Source organism: Lepidochelys kempii, chromosome 14 (assembly GCF_965140265.1).
Source record: "Lepidochelys kempii isolate rLepKem1 chromosome 14, rLepKem1.hap2, whole genome shotgun sequence".
Lineage (NCBI taxonomy): Eukaryota > Metazoa > Chordata > Testudines > Cheloniidae > Lepidochelys > Lepidochelys kempii.
The window spans coordinates 39503829-39523474 of record NC_133269.1 but is presented as its reverse complement, the minus strand read 5'-3'; the positions used below and the strand labels follow the sequence as shown (position 1 = coordinate 39523474).

The 19646-nt window shown below is 50.2% G+C and overlaps 1 protein-coding gene across 1 annotated transcript; it reads left to right on the top strand.

Moving 5' to 3' along the window:
* Positions 1-3993: 3993 nt before the first annotated feature.
* LOC140898056 (tripartite motif-containing protein 10-like) lies at positions 3994-17812 on the top strand. Its single transcript, XM_073311498.1, has 8 exons — positions 3994-4334; positions 8331-8789; positions 11460-11555; positions 12187-12417; positions 12538-12560; positions 13299-13414; positions 14950-14994; positions 16577-17812. The coding sequence occupies exons 2-8, from the start codon at positions 8373-8375 to the stop codon at positions 17089-17091; spliced, it is 1443 nt and encodes a 480-aa protein (XP_073167599.1). The 5' UTR covers positions 3994-4334; positions 8331-8372; the 3' UTR covers positions 17092-17812.
* The last annotated feature ends 1834 nt before the right edge of the window (positions 17813-19646 follow it).

Sequence of the window (19646 nt, the reverse complement as noted above, 5' to 3'; positions counted from 1 at the left end):
ACTGTCTGGAGTAGCTCACAAATGTGAGTACCAACCTCAGGGCAAACAGTTACAAACCAGGGTACAAACCCCACGCTAGGTATCAAATGTGAACCTCTCAAGCACCAGAACAGCCTGAACATGGAGTCACAGACAGGCCCCTTGGGTTCTCTGGTCTATCTTGCTGCTTTCCTGCCTCCTCCCCGATGCATCTCCCTGCTCCCCCTGCTGGAGCTGCCACATTCCCAGCAGCAGAGTCGGGGGAGCTCCTGGCCACAGGTGTCTCTGGTTAAAGTCACCAGCTGCTCTATCCTGGCTTCAGAGAACGGTGGAAGACATGGAACAGGAGACAACCTCTCCCCAGCCCTTGAAGAACCATTAATAGAAACCTTCCCACCCCAGGGCAAAGGGAGCAGGAGGTGGCAGCCCTGGAGGGAGAGACTCTTATCCAGGAACAGGGAGAAGCACCCAGGAAAGAGCCCCCCTCAGCCCAAGGCAAAGGGATGTGGCAGCCCTGAGGGGGAGACCTCTCCATTCAGGTCTCCAGACCCCGCCTGGTCAGAGTTAAGGGGGTTTGGATGCTGGGCACTGAGAGGGTTTCTGTTTACTGGTGCGTGAGTCTGTATCCCAGACCTGGTGAGGTGCGATCGGACTGCAGTGAGGGGAACCCAAGCATCTGAGCCCCAGGATCCCCAGATAATTCAAGCCTTTGGGACTGGAACAGAGCCCATCCACTGCTCCAGTCTTGGGGTCCCTAGGCACATTCTTTGGGGACTCTCCCCCTATCTGAGGTGTGAAACCCGCTGCCTAACCCCCTGCCTAACCCCCTGGTGTAGAGCTGAGCCTCAGTAATATGTCAGCAGCCCCCCATCAGCTCCCTCCCTCCAGCCCCCAGTGCCTCCCACCTGCCACGGGCCCCACCAGTCAGTGTCTCCCCCTCCTCCCCATGCCTCCTCCCTGCCACAATCAGCTGTTTCACATGCATTGGAGGCTTGACAGGGGGGGAAGGGGCAGTGGCCTTGGGGAAAGGGGTGGAGTGGGAGCAGGGCCTGGGTCAGAGCATGGGCTTGAGCAGTGAGCCCCCCCCCCCCCCCCCTGGCACATTGGAAAGTTGGCGTCTGTAGCTCCAGCCCTGGAGTCAGGGCCTATGCGCCACCCCTGGTATAGGGAGTCTAGGCCCCTCACTCAGCTTTGTGCATTGCAGGGCTGTTCCTGTGACCCTCTAGTGCCCAGTGTCTCTTGATAAATGTTGTCTCTGATGTCAGGGCCAGCCTTAGGGGTGGGTGGATGGGCGACCAGCCAGGGCGCCGTTCTATGGGGGGGAAACCTCTGGTGCAGAGTGCCCCTCCTCCCCCTGCTGCTCTTCTCCAGTCTGCAGCCACCACTGCTCCTGGACCCCCGCCTTGGAGCCCCCCTGGCCACCCTGTTCCTGGGAACCTCCTGTCTGCTGTGCGGAGTGGTGGTGGTGGGGGGTGGACTGATGGTGGGGTGTCCCCCTCCCCCGCCTGTACCCTGAGACATGTACCCTGTCTCTGCTGAGCTGGGGTGGGGAGACAGGAGTCTCTGCTGCTGCTTCTTTGTGAGGAGTGGGAGCTGCTGCTGTCTGAACAACCCTTCACACTAGTGAGTGCTGAGCTTAAAGTGACAGTGCGCTGTCTCTCTCACACACCCACACACTGTCTCTCACTCCCCAGATACACACACTCTCCCCCAACACACACTTGTATTATTGTTGTTGTTACTTCCTGTTGAAATGAGCAAGGCACCTATGTTCTCTGTAATTTTATTCTTTCAAAGTTGGTTAGCGATTGCAGGGCTGTTAGTGCAGGGTTTTTGGTTTTTTTTTGACTGGTCTGCGCATTTCATAATTTTATTTCTCTCTTATGCTTCAATTTAATTCTTTGAGGAGTGAGTTCTAAAATGCCTAACCTGTCCTGGCTGGAGTAATTCTCATGATTACTTTTATTAGCATGTTGTGCTTTGTCATTCATTACTTAAAGTGGGACAATCCACTAATAGTATCCTCCTCGAATGTAAATTTTAGCTTGTTCTCACCTTAGCAGTGCCAGGTTGTTGTGTTTTTAAATTAGCGAAACACATAACTTTAGACCCTGTGCAGATGCAGGTTGCTTATTTACAACGGGTATTTTTATCTATAAAATAACTTAAAATTCACACAAAAATAAAAGTTCCAAGTCTGATACTAATAGCAATGATGGAGTCAAAAGTTAGTGAGTCGCGTACGTGACTGTGATCAGTAAACAAAAATGCCAAAATAATTAGAAAAATAAATTCCCATTCCTAATAAAAGAGAGAAAAACCTTAATCATGTATGTTAAAATTAAGTAAATACATTTTTAGTGGTGTGAAAAACAGTTCACTAAAACGGAGTAGATAATGGCAGTAACACAGAATGTGTCTGTTAGAGAAATTAAGCAGATTTTATTTTTGTCTACTAAAGGTAGCGTACAAAGTATCAAACGTGTTTCTGATACTTTTGTAAAGCTCCGGAATTGATACCTCAAGGCTTGGGATTGGGAATATTTTTCTCTATTATCTCCTGATTTTTCTAAATTGATATATATTCAAAATGTGGCTTTAATTGCAGTTTGTAGATATATTGTCTTTCTTTATATAGGAATTAGATACAGGGCTCCTGTCAGCTAACTCCTAAGTTGTCTGCAGAAAACCTAGAATTTTCAGGTGTCTAAGTAGCCCCTGGAATCGGAGGTGAAAGTGGGCTGGTGCGGGCCAGTACGGTGAACTGATAAGAACCGGCTGCCGGTACTGGCCTGTACATGGCCAACATTTAAGCACTTCCGGGGCAGCACTTTTAACATCGCTGCCCCTTTTGCTTGCCCGTACCGGCAGGGCGACTGTTGGGGGGAAGCAAAAGGGGCAGCTGCCCTGGAATTTAAAAGTCCTTAGTGCTCCCAGCCGCTGCGGCAGTGGTGGCCATGAAGAGCTGGCTGCGGGAGTCTGGTCCCCAACCCATCCCTTCCACCCCACGCCCTGCCCTTTCAGGGGCCAGAGCCACCCCCCACCTTGCCCAGGAGGGACCTGGCATACCGGTAAGGCCCTCTACTTACTTTCACCCCTGCCTGGAATCACAGTTAAAGTTTTCCCCGCCCCCAAAAATCTGAAATGGTGCCCTTGGTGAGCCAGGAGTGGCCAGAGGGTTGGTGGGAGGGCCATGGGCTCTGGCAAGATGCAGCCCCCATGTGACAGCAGGAAGCCCTCAAATTAATCTCCTATCCCCTCATCCTGGAGTCACAGCTCTCCCATTTGGTCTTGCTACACCTCACACCAAGAATACAGCTGGGGTGCATCCAGATTATTTCCCGGTGACTAGTGACAGCCCCGTGGGGGCAGCGTTAAGGGTGCACCGGCCTGTACCTTAACTCTGTATTTCTTGGTTTTCAGAAGTTTGAGTTTTGATGAACTCAGACCAGGTAAGGGAGAAAAAATCTTTTAGGGGACCAACTCTTGTTGTTGAGAGAGACGAGCTTTGGAGCGACACCAAGCTCTTCTTTAGGTCTGTGTTGCTGGAAAGCTTGTCTCTTTCCCCAACAGAAGTTGATCCAGTAAAAGATCAAACATCCTTCACCTTGTCTCTCTCATAGACCGGGGGCCAGCAGGCGGCCACAACAGAGCAAATCACTTCTGATGACCTTGCTGTTTTGGAAGGTCACGATCTTCAGTGGGAAACTGTCACTTTATGTTAACAAAAGGGGCTTTGTTGTTGGTTGGGGTGGGTGGGTGTTTTTTTGCCATTTAGTTTATGATATTCAGCAAAAGCTTTTCTCTTTTTGAAATCATGACTGGACTAAGAGTCCGTTGTTCAGGTGACTCAGTTACCTGAATCCAGGCCTGATTTCAGAGAGAATCTGCTTCCTGCTTTTGCTGAGTCTAGTCAACTAAATAGAAAAAAAAAACCCCAAAACAACCCCCCCTCTCCCGCAACAACAAAGCCCCTGTATGTTAAATTTTTACAGAAAGTTCCGGTTTCCCCCCACTGGCGGCCCCGCGGGCCTGGGGCTGTGTCTTTCAGAGAAGACTCTCCCCTCCCCCCGGGACAGGGGTTGGACTGAGGCAATTTCCAGTGTTACTTTCACTGTCCCCGGGCGAAGGCTGCGAGCCCAGTGCACGTTTATCGATCGGAACAAACCCCGTTTCTGTTCACAACCTTCCCCGGAGAATCCCCGAGACAAAACTGCAGCTCCTCGATCGCCAGAATGAGCTGAGCCGCCTCCGTGACCGACGGGAACAGCCACCGAGCATGGGACTGTCCCAGCCAGAGGAGCCAAGTCTGACCACACCCGGGAGATGTTAAACGTCTCAGAAGACCCAACCAGGTGGGTTAATTTTGCTCCAGAAGGACTGTTTCTAACGTCTAATGCACGATCCTTATTGCTTGGACAGATTATTCAAAACACAAGGAGTAAATAATCCTGTGAGAATTTGTTTCTCTCTTTATGGGAGGGAGGAGGGATAGCTCAGTGGTTCAAGCATTGGCCTGCTAAACCCAGGGTTGTAAATTCAATCCTTGAGGGGGCCTTTAGGGAGCTGAGGCAAAAACTGGGGATTGGTCCTGCTTTGAGCAGGGGGTTGGACTAGATGCCCTCCTGAGGTCCCTTCCAACCCTGATATTCTATGATCATTTGTTTCTCTCTTTATGGAAACTTTACAATACCTCTACATTCAAAGTGATTTACCGTCAAATACACTGTGGGTTGTTTTCATAGCAATGTAACATGAGATTTTCACAGCTTGATGAATTAGTACCTAAAAGGTTGTTATAAGGAGGAGGAAGGTAAATTGTTCTCATTAACCTCTGAGGATAGGACAAGAAGGAATGGGCTTAAATTGCAGTAAGGGGGGGTTAAGTTTGAACATCAGAAAAACCTTCCTAACTGTCAGGGTGGTTAAGCACTGGAATCAATTGCCTAGGGAGGTTGTGGAATCTCCTTCCCTGGAGATTTTTAAGAGCAGGTTAGATAAATACCTGCCAGGGATGGTCTAGATCAGAGGTTCTCAACCTTTTTCTTTCTGAGCCACCCCCACGACATGCTGTAAAAACTCCATGGCTCACTTGTGCCACAATAACTGGTTTTCTGCGTATAAAAGCTAGAGTCAGAGTTAGCGGGTAGCAAGTAGGGCAAATGCCTGGGGCCCCATGCCACAGGGACCCTCATGAAGCCACATTGTCCCATGCAGTGGGGCTTCAGCTTTCTGCCCTGAATCTTTGCATACCTTACAGGTTAAGTCATATTGGGCTAGATCCTCAACTGGTGTGAATCAATGTAGCTGCTGCACTGAAGTCAATGGAAATATGCTGATTTACTCCTGCTGAGGTTTTGACCCATTGTGTCCTTAAGATTCAAAAATGTGTGTTTCTGGTGAACTTACTTATTATTCAGCTATCTGGTTCATTTATTTTTTATATTTGACAGTGTCATAGTACAGAATTGTCGTTGAAGTAAGCAGGGGGTTACATGCACAATTCTCATTAACAGTAGTATTTTTCTTGGGATTTTGCAATGTCATTGCCTTCTAATGATTCGTAACTTTCATGCTTATGCACGCACAAACCAGAAGGAATAGGACTGAAGGAGGGCAAAGGGAAATTACCAGACTAAAAATACGGGTCTTACCACAAAATTGTGCGTAGCCCAAGCAACGTATTTAACAACACTTCATGCAAAACTGAAGGAAAGCATAATCTTATCTACTCTATCAACAGTTCCTAGCTTTGCAGTAAGGTTAAAGTCCTCCTAGATAAACTGATGCCAAACTAAAAGCCATATCTTAAAGAAACAGTTCACCTTTTTATTTAGGGACTTATTCAAAGTCCATTGAAATCAACAGGTGTCTTTCTGTTGACTTCAATGGGCTTTGGAACAAATTCTGAATGGTCTTCTGTAAGAAAAAAAAATCAAAGAAAAAGACACTTATGGGCAAAATTCTTCACCTTCTGAAATTCTGGTTCTCTGTTTCTCTTCATACATAGATTTCCCAGTGTCATCTGTGGTAATTCAGTGCACACAGGGAGAGCAGGATTCCACATAAAAGAACCATCATTCCTATGGGAAAGGAGATTTTTATAGACTAATTGTTCTTTTCTTTTTGGCTCAGTTGCCCACATATGTCATTTCAAGTACACAATTACTTGGACCATTGTCTACCTGCACAAATAATGTCAAATTCCTCGTTAGCACTTCTGCAAATGATCCAACATTGCTAGAAATGCTGATCTTCCATTGTTAAATGATTTTACAACATTTGTAGATGTGCTGCTCTACTTAAGTTCTGGCATATTTGATATAACATAATGACATTATAACATGTGAGGGTCAGGACAGCGTGAGAATGAACTCTGAGGTACATTTGAGATCACAGTGAGGGGGGAACTCAAAAGTTTATAAGGTTAAGTGTAGTTTGGAACCAAAAATGTGGAGGCTTGTAGAAACCAATTCAATGTATTGGTTCTGCAAAAATGGGCTGTAAGTACTGCGCTGTCTCTGTATCAGTGTTTTGACACTTTTAGGAATTAGAAAAAAGTAGAACATCACACTGGATCCCTTAAAACTCTAGGCTCCAAGTCCCTCCGCTGACAGAAATCAGTGTAACTGTTAGAGTTGGTTGCAACATTTTCAACTGAACATCTTTTCACTGAAAAATTTCCTTTTGCGAAAGCCAAAACATTTATCAGGAACATAAATTATGATGAAGTTTTCAGTGGTAACATTTCTGAGGTTCAAGGTGGACTCTCCAATCGCTTACAGAGAGAGAAAAACAACAACCCATTTTAACATAATTCAGTTTCACAAAAGGGTTCTGTTTTCATTCCAATGTGGACCAAAACCAAATTCTGAAACCTTCCAAGTTGTTGCAAAATTGAATTGTTTTTCTCCATCCATCTCTAGTAGCTACATTAACTTTCATGGTGCTATGCTGAGTGAAGCCAGCTGGTGACCTGGGCCCACCTGTTATGCAGGAAAGCAATGTCTATTTTAGAAGGATTCAGGGATTTAATGATATTCAGTGCAATTCACTTTAGTGTACAGGTGGAATTTTAAGGCTCAAAGATTGTATAGTAAAGTTTAGAACCATACTGTAAGCAATCTTTAATAAAAAGAATGAGGCGAGAGAGGCCCCTGGGGTTCGTCTACACAGTCCATGGCGCTGAGCCTCCCAGCCTGGGACGACAAACTGGAGCTTGCATTAGTGCTCTAAAACAGCTGTGTAGGCAGCACTTTGAAGTTGGGGGGACGTGAAGCAGAGGGGTCCCACATCTCAGGGGAGTGCCCGAAGTCCTGGGATAAAAGTTATGCGGGAGCTCCTCCTCTCTCCCTCTCTTCTTAGCTCCCCACTGCCCCCAGGTGTTTTGTGTGAACTTACCTGCAAGGCCTGATCCTTTAGGCATACTCAGAGGATGCTACCAGACTGGGCCCCACCCACTGGCGGAGGGTAGGGGAGGCTGGGGGAGCCTGAGTTTCCCCAAATGGCCAGGCATGGCACCACCCACACTCCACCTCTCAGGGCCCCACTTCAGCAGAGCCGCTGAGCAGATGGAGGACATGGGGCTCCCCACAGCAGCCCAGGCTCCCTGTTAGCAGAGCCCGGCTCTGGCTTTCAGCCTGGCCAGGGGACGGGACCTCAGGGGGAAGAGGAGGAACAGTGGGCAGGGCATGATCAGCTCCTCCACTCTGAATCGCAGCCCCTGCCTCTGTTGCTTTCTGCCTTCCCAAGGCTACTATGCCCATATTAAAAAGTGCAGAGACCATGGCCCCCCTGGACCCTCCTGGATCTGACACCACTGCTCTGAGTGAGTTTAGGCACCTATAGGATTCATTAGGAATTTTCTGCATTGAAGTGCTTTTGAAACTGAGACTTAAGCATCTTAAACAGGGACTTTGGTACCAACTGATTGTGTGTATCCAGGGTAACATTGTTATCCCGCGGGGAAGTTCACGTTGCCCTGTATTTTTTGTGGCCACAGAGCTATGGAAGAGAGGGTAGCAGGGGTGATTTCTGGTCCTGTGTTTAGAGAAGGTTTGATGACATGCCTGTGAGAGAGGCAATGTAACATACTGTGAGACAGATTGTCCTCTGCCGTGTGAAAAACCTCATTGTCATGAGCAAATCTTTGGGCATGGTTAACCCAGGGAAATTATTTTTCATCACTATTTTTGAACAAAATTATTTTTGTTTCATTTTTACCATTCTATTTTTTTAATGAATCAACTCAAAAGAATGTTTTTCATGAAACAAATGGAATGGAATAAAAACTAACATTTCATTTATTTATTTGTATATTTCCACTATCAACAAAACAATTTATGATCCAGAGCGGAAGCAGAGAGAACAGAAGCCTAGAGATCCCAGCAGCCATGGCCTCAGGGGCTCCTGTAAGGGAAATCCAAGAGGAAACCAAATGTCCCATCTGCCTGGAATATCTGAGGGACCCAGTCACCGTACAGTGTGGGCACAACTTCTGCCAGGCCTGCATCACTCAGTACTGCGAGACATGGGCAGAACTGGACTCTGACCCCTTGTGCTGCCCCAGTTGCAGAGCCCGAATCCCGAAAGGGACTCTCCGAAAAAACTGTCAGCTAGCAAATATAGCGGAAAAAATCAAAGAACTGGATTTCAAGCCAGGAAAAAAGAATCTGTGTGAGAGACACGGCAAAGCCCTGGATCTGTTCTGTGATGAGCACGGGGAAGCCGTGTGTGTGGTTTGTGAGAGATCCTCAGAGCACAGAACTCACCCGGTGCTTCTCCTGGAGGAGGCTGCCCAGAAATACAAGGTAGGAAACACTGGGGATCTGGGAAATTCTTTCTTTTTCAGACTCAGTCTCTCAGAGCCACAGAATCTCCTAATTTCCCAGATTTTCTCCCTGATCTCTGGAACCACCTAAATCTCCCCACCCCTCTCAGTCTCCTTCCTCTGGGCAGGTGCAGGGAGCCTTGGCCACTGATGGCAGGCACAAAGCCTGTCATTAGGGAGACATGGGGCCTGGCTACACTTGCAAGTTAGAGCACATTAAAGCAGCCACAGGCAGCCTAACTCACGACCCATCCACACTGGCAAGGAACATGGAGTGCCTGGACTCTGCAGGTGGAGCGCTCCTGGTAATCCACCTCTGCGAGAAGCGTAACGCTTGCTGCGCCCCGGCTGAAACGCCCAGCGTCTGTGTGAACGAGGTGTTGCATCACTGTGCTGCGATCGGCCTCCGGAAAGGTCCCGTAATCCCTTTAAGTCAAGTGGCCCCTCTTGTCACTGTTTTGAACTCACTGGGCTGTAGAAATGCGGATATCCCCTTTCAAAGCTCCGTGTCTGACAACCGGCTGCTTCTCCGCTCCAAGACAAAGCAGCCAGTCGTGTGGAAAGCTGCTCGCTGTGCCTGTGTGAGAGAGAGAGGCAGGGCGGGGGTGGAGGTGCTTGCCAAATGAAACAGCTCTTCCGCGGCAGCAGCAAGCGCTGGAAGAGAACCGGGAGAAGTGGGGACGTGGCACACTCAGGGGAGGAGGCAGAGGTGAGCTGGAGCAGGGGGGCGGCGCGGGGAGCTGCCGGTGGGTGCAGAGCACCCACGGAGTCGGCGCCGATGGCTGTGGCTCCGGCCACCGCTGTTCCTGTGGTAGCAGCGGCAGCTGCCAGGAGCCCCGGGCCCTTTTAAATCCCTGGGCCCCGGGACAGCTGCCCCTTTTGCCTCCCCTGTTGGCGGCCCTGCCTGACACAGGTGTAACTGCATCATTCAGCTGTGTGTAGCCTTCATTGCATGAAAGCGGATTTACACATAAATGGTACTCCAGCCTGGCAAGAAAAGCAACAGAGGAAGATTTTCAATTTGTCTGATGTGGGAAAGTTTTCTCTGAGCAGCTAAATCCTTTCCAACCCCAGCTCCCACCAGTGACTATGGGACCTTTCTACAGACCAGAAGTTGATAAATGATCAGTGAGGTTTGATTCTAGATGGTGCTTGATTCACAAGAGAACAGGACAGGACAACCTGTGAGAGTGTTGCTTTCAGACTTCAGAAGGGGGAGTTACAAGCTGTAACTGTTATTACTGATTGTATCACGGTGTTTAATATTGTTATTTGCATCCCAGAAGACCCTACAGACCCCAGATGAGATCTGACCTTGATTGTGGGGGGCCCTGCACAAAACCATTTACAGTCTAACTGGACAAGACAAAGTGTGGGAAGGGAAACTCAGGCACAGTGAGGGGAAGTGACTTGTCCAAGGTCACTCAATAGGTCAGTGGCAGAGCTGTGTATAACCCTCGCTTTTCCAAGTAGAAGTGCAGTGTCCTATCCACTCGGCTACGCCCCCGCCCCCCACCCCCAGCAGCACTGAGTAGTGATGACGTGCGGCCATGAGGAGGAAAAGACTCCTTGGTAGAGGTCCCAGGTCCAGCAGGGAGACGAGGTTTCCCACTGGGATTCTAAACTCCTATATTGCTCCATTAGGGGTTAAACTTGGAAGATGCCGGCCTGGACTAGAGGAGATCATGGGGCTAAACTCCAAGCACCTTGAATCTGCACACAGAAGGGCTCCAGACAGCTCAGGTCCATGTCAAATACCCCTGGGTTTACACTGGATTGTAACAAAACTAACCCTAGGCTGGAGCTGACCGGTGCCAGTCTGACCTGTTCTGTTGTGTACGTGGGCAAGGACCAGCCAAGGTGGTTCTGTGAATCCCACCAGGCAGCCTTTTGAAATCTCCCAGAATCCACTGCTTCCGGGATCTTTATGAGGGAATGGGACAGTGGGGGACCTGCCCAGGGGGCATTGCCACGGAAAGGGTTTAGGGCAGCACTGGGGCAAACCCCAACCGTTCTTCAGACAAATCAGCCTGTTTAATTAGGGTGGCCATTGAGGCTTTCCCCGAACATAGCACATTCCCATGCCTGCCTGCATGGGCCCACCCCCAACTGTATCACTCAGCCTGGTTGGGCCCACCACCGCCTTTGTCAGCACACCCCCACCTGCATCCTTCTGCATCAAAGTACCACCCCCCACTCCTGCCCCCACCCTCACAGGTGTCCTCCTGCATCCTCAGTTTCCTCCTGTCTCTTTTTCACCGGATAAAGCCACCTCCAGGGACCTGGTGGCTTCTGGGATTTGTATCATTTTGTTATTAAACCTTCTCAAACCCAGATTTATTGAGTCATCCCCATGTGACTCCAGTGTCCTGTTACGCGCTGTTCCACTAATCAATTCATAAATACCAATAAAGCTTGGTTATAATTGAGATCTCTCTCTAATTATTATAATACCTGAACCTGAATGGGTAACAAGTCAGAATATGACACGCTCCCAGTCTGCATTAATAAGGTTTCATCTCCTTGGTAGTCCTGATGTCGCAAAGCGATTCACCAACAATCATCTTGGGTTTTGGGTGGAAAAACACCCAGCTCTACTCCCCTCTCAGCCATCTAAATGAAACCTCTCAAATCCTTTATGGTTCTTCAGGAAGAAATCCAGGCCCATTTGAAGACTCTGAGGGAAGAGAGAGAAAAGCTTCTGGGATTTAAAATGACTAGAGAGCGGAAAAGGTGGGAGTATCAGGTAAGGTGCCTGTTGTTATTAATTGACAGGGACTGGCCATGGGAGGTCCATTTGGAGGCAGATTCCTGTGTGGCCTTGGGGAACGTGGACTTGTGTGTGTTTCTCCATGTTCATGGATTGTTGGGTTAGATTCATGTGTAGAGAAGCCCTAAGCTTCCATTGCAGTTGATGAGTTAATGTCTAGCCCTTGTGGCTTTCCCAGAAATCCTCCCCAAGTGAACTGAATGTCCCCGTGAGGTGCTGTCCACTGTGTCTGGTCATTTTGTGCATTATTAACGTGTTTGTTCTTTTTTCTTCCGTGGCATCTGTGTCAGTGTAGTGCTGAGTCCTGCCTCCTGCTGCTCTGGGTTTGAATTCACAGAGACCATGAATAGCAGAATACGCTGACCATGACAGACATGGAAACCTCCCTTTCAGAGGGATGCAGGGGCCAAAGGGGAAGGTGTGAGAGTCCTCAGCCTAGTACACACAGGCATAGGTTCAGACTTCGCCTCCAGCCGGTGGGGGCTCGACTCCCCACTCTGCCCCCGGCCCTGCTCCCATTCCACTTCTACTGCACACTCAGCTCTACATGAAAGGACCCCGGGCTCCATCCATGTCCCTGACCAGCCCTTGCCCTGTTTTCGTACAGAAACAAACACAAACTGAGAGGCAGAAGATTGTGTCTGAATTTCACCAACTGCGGCAGTTCCTGGAGGAACAAGAGCGACTCCTGCTGGCCCACCTGGGAAAGCGGGACGAGGAGATTGTGAGGATCCAGAATGAAAATGTCAGTAAACTCTCCGAGGAGATTTCCCGTCTCAGCGAGCTGATTGCTGAGCTGGAGGGGAAGTGTCAGAAGCCAGCGAGTGAATTCCTGCAGGTGAGACTGAGTGGGAAATATTAGCACTGGAGCATAGTGACCAGGGCGGGGCCTCCCTTCCCTGAGATCCCCTGTAGGTGCCCGATGGGGCTGAGATTCTCTTCTCTCTCTCTCCTCTAGGATGTCAGAAGCACCTTGAGCAGGTACGTGGCTTTCTCTTGCTCCCCCTCACAAATCTGGGAAAGAGCTTGGTGATATTAGCACCACATCTCCCCAGGGCTCTACTGAAAAATATGTAGGGAAGATCAAAAGTCGGATACCGATCTCTCTGATCCACTTCATCCTGAGGTTCTCACCCTGGTACAGAAGACTCTGGAATTCTCCATTCAGTGGGAAAGACTGACCTCAAGTGTTTCCTCGAGATGTCACATCCCTGGGGGAGCGGCTGCCTCAGGATTGTGGGGATGGAATATGGGCCTGTCACTACTGGGGCCCTGGTTACTATTCAGCCCAAGGCAGCAGTGGTCAAGAGTCTTTCCCACCTGAGTCTTTCCCAGCCTGAGGACTGTTTGGAGACCTGTGTGGAGTGAGCTGGGGAGGGGGGAGTTGGTGTCTCAGTTTAGTTCCTAGTGGACAGATTTCTACAGCACTTTACATTGGAACCTCCTGTCCCTCAGAGCATGGAGGCCAAGGAGTGAATTGGCCATGGAGACTCAATTCCCCTTTTGTCCCCAGAGCTGATCTCAGCAGACCAGAGCTGAAGAATATTAAGGAGTCCTGAGAAGGGAAGGTTGTACGGCCATGGGCTGTGTTGCAGCTGCTCTGAGGCCGGGAGAAGTCGAGGATTCGAACTCCAGGCCCATTAGAGCAGCGACTCGCTCGCCAGAACTTATCATGAGTCACACAATGAAATATAATCACGGGAAATTGTTTCTCTCCAGGTGTGAGAAGGGGAAGTTCCAGCAGCCAGAGGAGATTCCTCCTGAACTGGAAGAGCGAGTCAGCGATTTCTCCCAGAAAACTATTGTGCTAATGGAGACTCTGAGGAAGTTCAAAGGTACCCAGAAGGGATCTAGGACTGGAAATTGGGAAGAGCCTCTGAGACTGTGGGAAGAGAATGGTGCTGGTCAATTGGTTCACACTTAGATGATGCTTCTATTTAATTGCTGGGTGAGAAGGCCAGACATTTGGGTCCAAGACACTCAGGTTGATTAATTCAAACCTTTGTTTGCACCAGAAACATGCTTTTAAATGACAGTTACAAAGTAAGAAATGACTCATCGACTTTAAGGTCAGAAGGGACCATCATGATCCATCTACTCTGACCTCCTGCACATTGCAGGCCACAGAACCTCCCCACCCACTCCTGCAATTTACCCGTAAACTCTGGCTGAATTACTGAAACCCTCATATAATGATTTAAAGACTTCAAGTTACAGAGAACCACCATTTCTTCTAGTTTAACATCGGTAAATGATACGTGCCCCATATGGCAGAGGAAGGCAAAAATAAACCCCAGAGTCTCTGGCAATTTGATTTGGTGGAAAATTCCTTCCCTATCCCAAATATGGTGGTCAGCTGGACACTGAGCATTTCAGCAAGACCCAAAAGCCAGACACCTGGGAAAGATTTCTCTCTAACTCAGAGTGATCACCCCTGCCTGGAGAGGGGTGCCCTGGTCACAGTGAGGCGATGGGAAACCCTGATCCCCTGAGAAACCCCCCCTCCTCTGCTTCCCACATCCTGTGACATGATGGGGGATCTCCCATGTAAGGGACACAGACAGGGGAGAGACATGGGGTAAGCGGTGTAGAGGTGGGACACACACACACAGAGACACTCATCCTCCCATGAGACATATTATTTAAACAAGAAAAAGAAAAAGTAGTGACACGAATGCACTGAAATATGGATTTAGGAGAAATATTTATTTTAATGCCCCAATCCCACAAAAAAATATTGACTGCGGCAGTGAGGGACATTCAAAAACACTCACCTGGGTTGAATTTATTCCTATTATTATTGTTTATTATTTATTAACGAGCTAGGTTATGGTTTTTTCAGTGTGGAAAATTGTACGTTATTTTACGGGTTGAATGATGACTAAATGACATAACCCCCCGCCAATGTCCGTCACTCACTCCGGTAATTTTGTCAAGTGTCCGTCGCACAACATGATGCTGCCTGACCCTGGCCAAAGGGACCAAAGTGGGTAAAGTTACTTTTTGCCAAAGTCTTTGTATGATCTGGGTCTAGGTTATGACAAAAGGCCATGAGTGAATGAGACAAACCAACTGGAGTTGGAAGGGTGGGAGGGGATGAGGAGGGGAAAAGTAAATCTCTCTGACAGATTGTGTGTCCTGGGATGGTTGTGAGGCTGAAAGGACGTTGGTTCCATTGCTGGGAGATGGCTGAATGAGAGAGGAAACAGAAGGTTTCAGTTAGTTTCTATGAAATGCCTGAGTCTGTCTCTGGGCCTCTCGATCTGTTTCTCTGTCATGATGAAAACACAGTTCTATGCGTTCAGAGTGGGGACGCTGTTATAAATACGAAAGTCTGAAATCTCGTCTCTTTTCTCCTTTCCCCCGCCAGACACTCTGCCGTCTGCACTGGAATTCCTAGGAGCACACAGACAGGGTGAGTTTGCAGCAGGAGATTGTCTTTAAATTAGGAGAAAATTCCAGTGAAAACATCTTCCTGAGATTGTAACGAAAGTTACCAACCAAATCAACACACACAGCCCTAAAAATAACCTGTTCACAGTGAGGAGATCCAGGGGCACTGGAACATGGGGGACCAGGGGGCCAAGCTCACCCTCTTTTTAACATGGGCATAGTTTGGGGGCAGGGGGCCGTGTTGGCCCCCCACACTGCAAGCCTTGGGCAGGCGTGGCACATCGCAGCGTTGGCTGTGCTTCATGGAGGGGCGGCTGATCAACTGCACGCTGTGTAGTGCAGCTTCTTCCTGGTGCTTCTCCCTCTCAGTGGCCCCACCCCTGCTCCTCTTCCCCCCGGACTCTCCACCTGCCCTGGGTGATGCATGCCGGAGAGCTGGAGGGTCAGGGGCTCTCCATAGTGGCCAAAAAAAAGGAGGACTTGTGGCACCTTAGAGACTAACCAATTTATTGGAGCATAAGCTTTCGTTCGTGAGCTACAGCTCACTTCATCGGAATGCATCCGATGAAGTGAGCTATAGCTCATGAATGAAAGCTTATGCTCAAATAAATTGGTTAGTCTCTAAGGTGCCACAAGTCCTCCTTTTATTTTTGCGAATACAGATTAACATGGCTGCTACTCTGAACCCTGTCATAGTGGCCAAGGCTCCCAGCCTGGCCAGGGGCAGGGCCTCGGTGGGAAGATGAAGAGTGGGGCTGGGCCAGGGAGAGGGCAGGGCCACAGGTGGTGTGACCTAGTACCCCCCTCCCCAACTTCTGCCAAGGTGCCGGAACACCTGGGGAGATCCCAAGCTGACATCACACAAATAATCCTGACACCAACCCGAGTGCTGAGTTCATGCCCATGCTAATGAACAGAAACACTCTCCCTGAGCAGCACCCGAACAGAGCTCTCTGCTCTGAGGACTGACACATCCCTCTGCTTTACCCTGGTGCAGGGGGTCTCCCCATTGCTCTTCTCCAACATCCTGCCTTTCCTTTGGGCAGGGCTGGGCTCTCCCATTGGAGCTGCTCCCTGCTTCCTTGATTGGGGAGATGCTCTCCCTCTGATGCTGCCAGCTCCTCCCTTCTCTCTGGGCTGGGGATGGGGCTATCTCACCCAATGCCACCTGCTACTCTCTGGTGTTAATCAGCTCTTCCCCAATGTTGCATCTTCCTCTCTGTTCCCAGCCCTGGGAGTGGAGACTGCATTGGAGGAGGGAGATTTCTTCTGGGCTTCAAAACTGTATCTGCTTCCTCTGCTCCCTCCTCTAAAATCTTTCTTGGTGTGTCTCTCCTGCTGGGCATGGAGCAGAATCAAAAGGGGTAGCTGGGAGCTGACGCTTATGCAAGCAAATGGGAAATTAATGGAGTGGGTCTCCTTACAAAGACTGAGGAAGTGCAGTGACATCTCTACTCAGTCTCAGGTGCCTAGGACAGAGGCAGCTCCCTGCAATCTAGGCCTGTCCCAGCCAGAACAGGGCTGCTGGGGAGTCAGAGAAATGGCCCCGGCCTCCCCCAGGGCTGAGCTCTGCCCCTGATACTCTGATTCTCTCTCCCGCACAGCGAATGTGACTCTGGATCCAGACACGGCTCATCCCGACCTCGTCCTGTCTGAGGATGGGAAAAGTGTGAGATGGGGAGACACGTGGCAGCGACTGCCCGACACCCCTGAGAGATTTGACACTGTGCGCTGTGTGCTGGGCTGTGAGGGATTCACCTCGGGGAGACATTGCTGGGAGGTGGAGGTTGGGGGTGAGGAATACTGGGCTTTGGGGGTGGCCAGAGAGTCTGTGGGGAGGAAGGGAGGGATCAGCCTTAGCCCTGAGGGGGGGATCTGGGCAGTGGAGCGGTGCGGGGGTCGGTTCCGGGCTCTCACCTCCCCTGCGACCCCCCTGCCCCTGAGCCGGGCCCCCAGCAGGATCCGGGTTTGTCTGGACTGTGACCGGGGGCAGGTGACATTTATCGATGCTGGTGACGAGGCCCCGATCTTCACGTTCCCGCCGGGCTCCGTCCCTGGGGAGAGAATCCACCCCTGGCTCTGGGTGTGGCCGGGATCCCAGCTCCACGTGTGTCCCTGAGACCCACAGCAGAGTGGGGAACCAGAAATCAGCCTCTCTGACCTCACGGACCCCAGACTCTATGAGCTTGGAGGACTCCCATCGACCCAGCCCCTGGCGCCTCATCTTGATGGCCCATGGAAGCTCCTCCCCCTCTCTGCAGCCCCAGTGGTGGGAGGGGGAGGGGGAAGAACCCCTGGGGTTGCAGGAGGGGCAGAGGGGCCCTGAGGGGCAGAGGTGGGGGCTGGGCAGGGACCCAGCATGAATCAATCAGGGTTTCGGGGGCTGGGGAGAAGCAGCAGCAGGGAGCGGTTTGTGCAGATCTGTGGGATTGGATCTCATGGGGTCTCCCAGCCAGAGCTCCTGCCCCAGGGGCCCAAGTCACTTCAGGACAACTGGTCGCACTGTCATGGTCCCACACACACAGTGGGGGGTGGTGGAGGGGATGGGTAGGGGGTGCCGATTGATGGAAAAACCATTGTATAACCTAAAAAAAATCATCATTCAGTCAGTGTCATGATTTTTTTAAACTCCTGAGGTTGGCAGCACTGGGGGAGGCAGGGACAGGGCGGGTTTAACCAGAGGGAATTAGAAGAAGCAAGAAGGAAAATGTGAATGAAAATAAAAGAAGAAGAAAGGGAGAGTCCAGGAAAAAAGGTGGAAAATAGAACTGAGAAGAGTGACAGGAAACTATCCCTGACAGCAGAACCAGCCTAGGGGCAGCAAGAGGGGAAGGGATAAAATTGGGGGTGGAGAGGGGTGGGATGGAGCAGCCATGGGGGCTGATCTGTAACAGGGAGGGGAGGAGACTGGGAGAAACACAGGAAAATAAACAGGGATCAGAAGGGAGGGTTAGAAAAATGAACCGAAAAGGAGAGTAGGGAAGGGAAGGGAAGAGAGATTTATGACCTGTTACTGAAAGTGAGACTGTAAGTCTTTAATTCCCTATATTAATTCCTGGCCACTGGTGCTATTTTAGTGCCATTAACAAAACTAACCAATTTATTTGAGCATGAGCTTTCGTGAGCTGTAGCTCACGAAAGCTCATGCTCAAATAAATTGGTTAGTCTCTAAGGTGCCACAAGTACTCCTTTTCTTTTTGCGAATACAGACTAACACGGCTGTTACTCTGAAACCTGTCATTAAAAAAACTGTTCTCAGTAGCTGGGGATCTGCTTGCCATGCTGTGGTTATTAAGGCTCCTTCTCAGCTCCCTTTACTTACCACCTTTAGTAATTACTGTAAATAAAACATGACAAACAATTCTTCTTCTTTCTTCCACTTTAGTGTCCCAGCTGCAGTTGTCGGGGGCAGAGCTGTGGGACTTGCTGCCTGAGTTGGTTGTGTCCCCCCAGCCCCCACAGGGAATATCGCGCCTCTAGGAGGGGAGTCTGGGTTTTACTGGGATGTGTCACTCTCCAGCCTGTGCTCTGTCTCTGTTCTGTGCACACCCGTGTCAATCAGAAATTGCTCAGCTGGGCTCTGCGGAGAGGAGACTGTTTGCACAGGGAGCAATCCATGACTTGGTGTTGCAATGCTGAACATCACAGGGCTTAATCGGTTGGCAACTAGAAAATCATAGTCTGCAACTCTGCAAAGCTGAGTTAGGGGCCTAAACTCCCTGTATCATGCATGGGCATCACAGGCACCTGACAATAAGATTCACAAAACCCAGCTCACTCGGCAGGGAGCCATCTGGGGAAATGGCTACACTGGAAACTTCAAAGCGCTGTCGTGGGAGCGCTCCTGCAGCAGCACTTTGCAGTGCGAGTGTGGTCGCACGCAAGCCCAGGGAGAGAGCTCTCCCAGTGCGCCTGGTAATCCGCCTCCACGAGGGGATGAGCGCTGGGAGCACGGCTCCCAGTGCTGGGTGCCTGTCTACACTAGCACTTTAACGCGCTCAGACTTGCTGTGCTCAGGGGGGTGAATTTTCACACCCCTGAGACAGCAAGTTGGAGCGCTACAAAGTGTAAGTGGAGACAAGTCCAAAGCTAGCCAGTGGGAGAGGCGACAAGGGAGGGGTGTCCTAAGCCCTGCCCCCTCTCACAGACAGTTGCCTAAAACAGGGCTGCAGGGGGCCTCTATGTCTGCTTAGCCACCCACAGACGGGAACCCACCACTTGACGTCAGGTGGCTCAAGCGCCGAAGGGCTTGGCTACACTTGCAGACGTAGAGCACTTGGAGTTAAACCAGCCCTCGGAGAGCGCAGGAGGGAAAGCGCTGCAGTCTGCCCACACTGACAGCTGACAGCGCACTGGCGAGGCCATGTTTGGGGCACTTGCAGCGGCATTGGGAGCGGTGCATTATGGGCAGCTGTCCCACAGAGCACCTCTTCCCATTCTGGCGCTGTGGCTTGTGGGAAGGGGGCGGGGGGGCATTCTGGGTCCTGTCCCAATGCCCCGTGATGCATCAGTTCGCATCCCAGCAATCCCAGTGCTTCCGTCCACATCTGGCGCCATCTTTCAATGTTTTTTGTACTGCGCACTGTGTCTTCCCTTTCGGTCTGCGGGAATAGAGCCCGAACTGCTGAGGAATATGCTGACGAGTCTCACCAGCACGTCACGTTTGGCAGTTGA

Excerpts from the sequence above, each read along its gene's own strand:
- LOC140898056 (XM_073311498.1), top strand. The coding sequence starts at position 8,373 with ATGGCCTCAGGGGCTCCTGTAAGGGAAATCCAAGAGGAAACCAAATGT. Across the intron at positions 11,556-12,186 it reads GGAAAAGGTGGGAGTATCAG|AAACAAACACAAACTGAGAG; the intron begins GTAAGGTGCCTG and ends GTTTTCGTACAG. Across the intron at positions 12,561-13,298 it reads GTCAGAAGCACCTTGAGCAG|GTGTGAGAAGGGGAAGTTCC; the intron begins GTACGTGGCTTT and ends GTTTCTCTCCAG.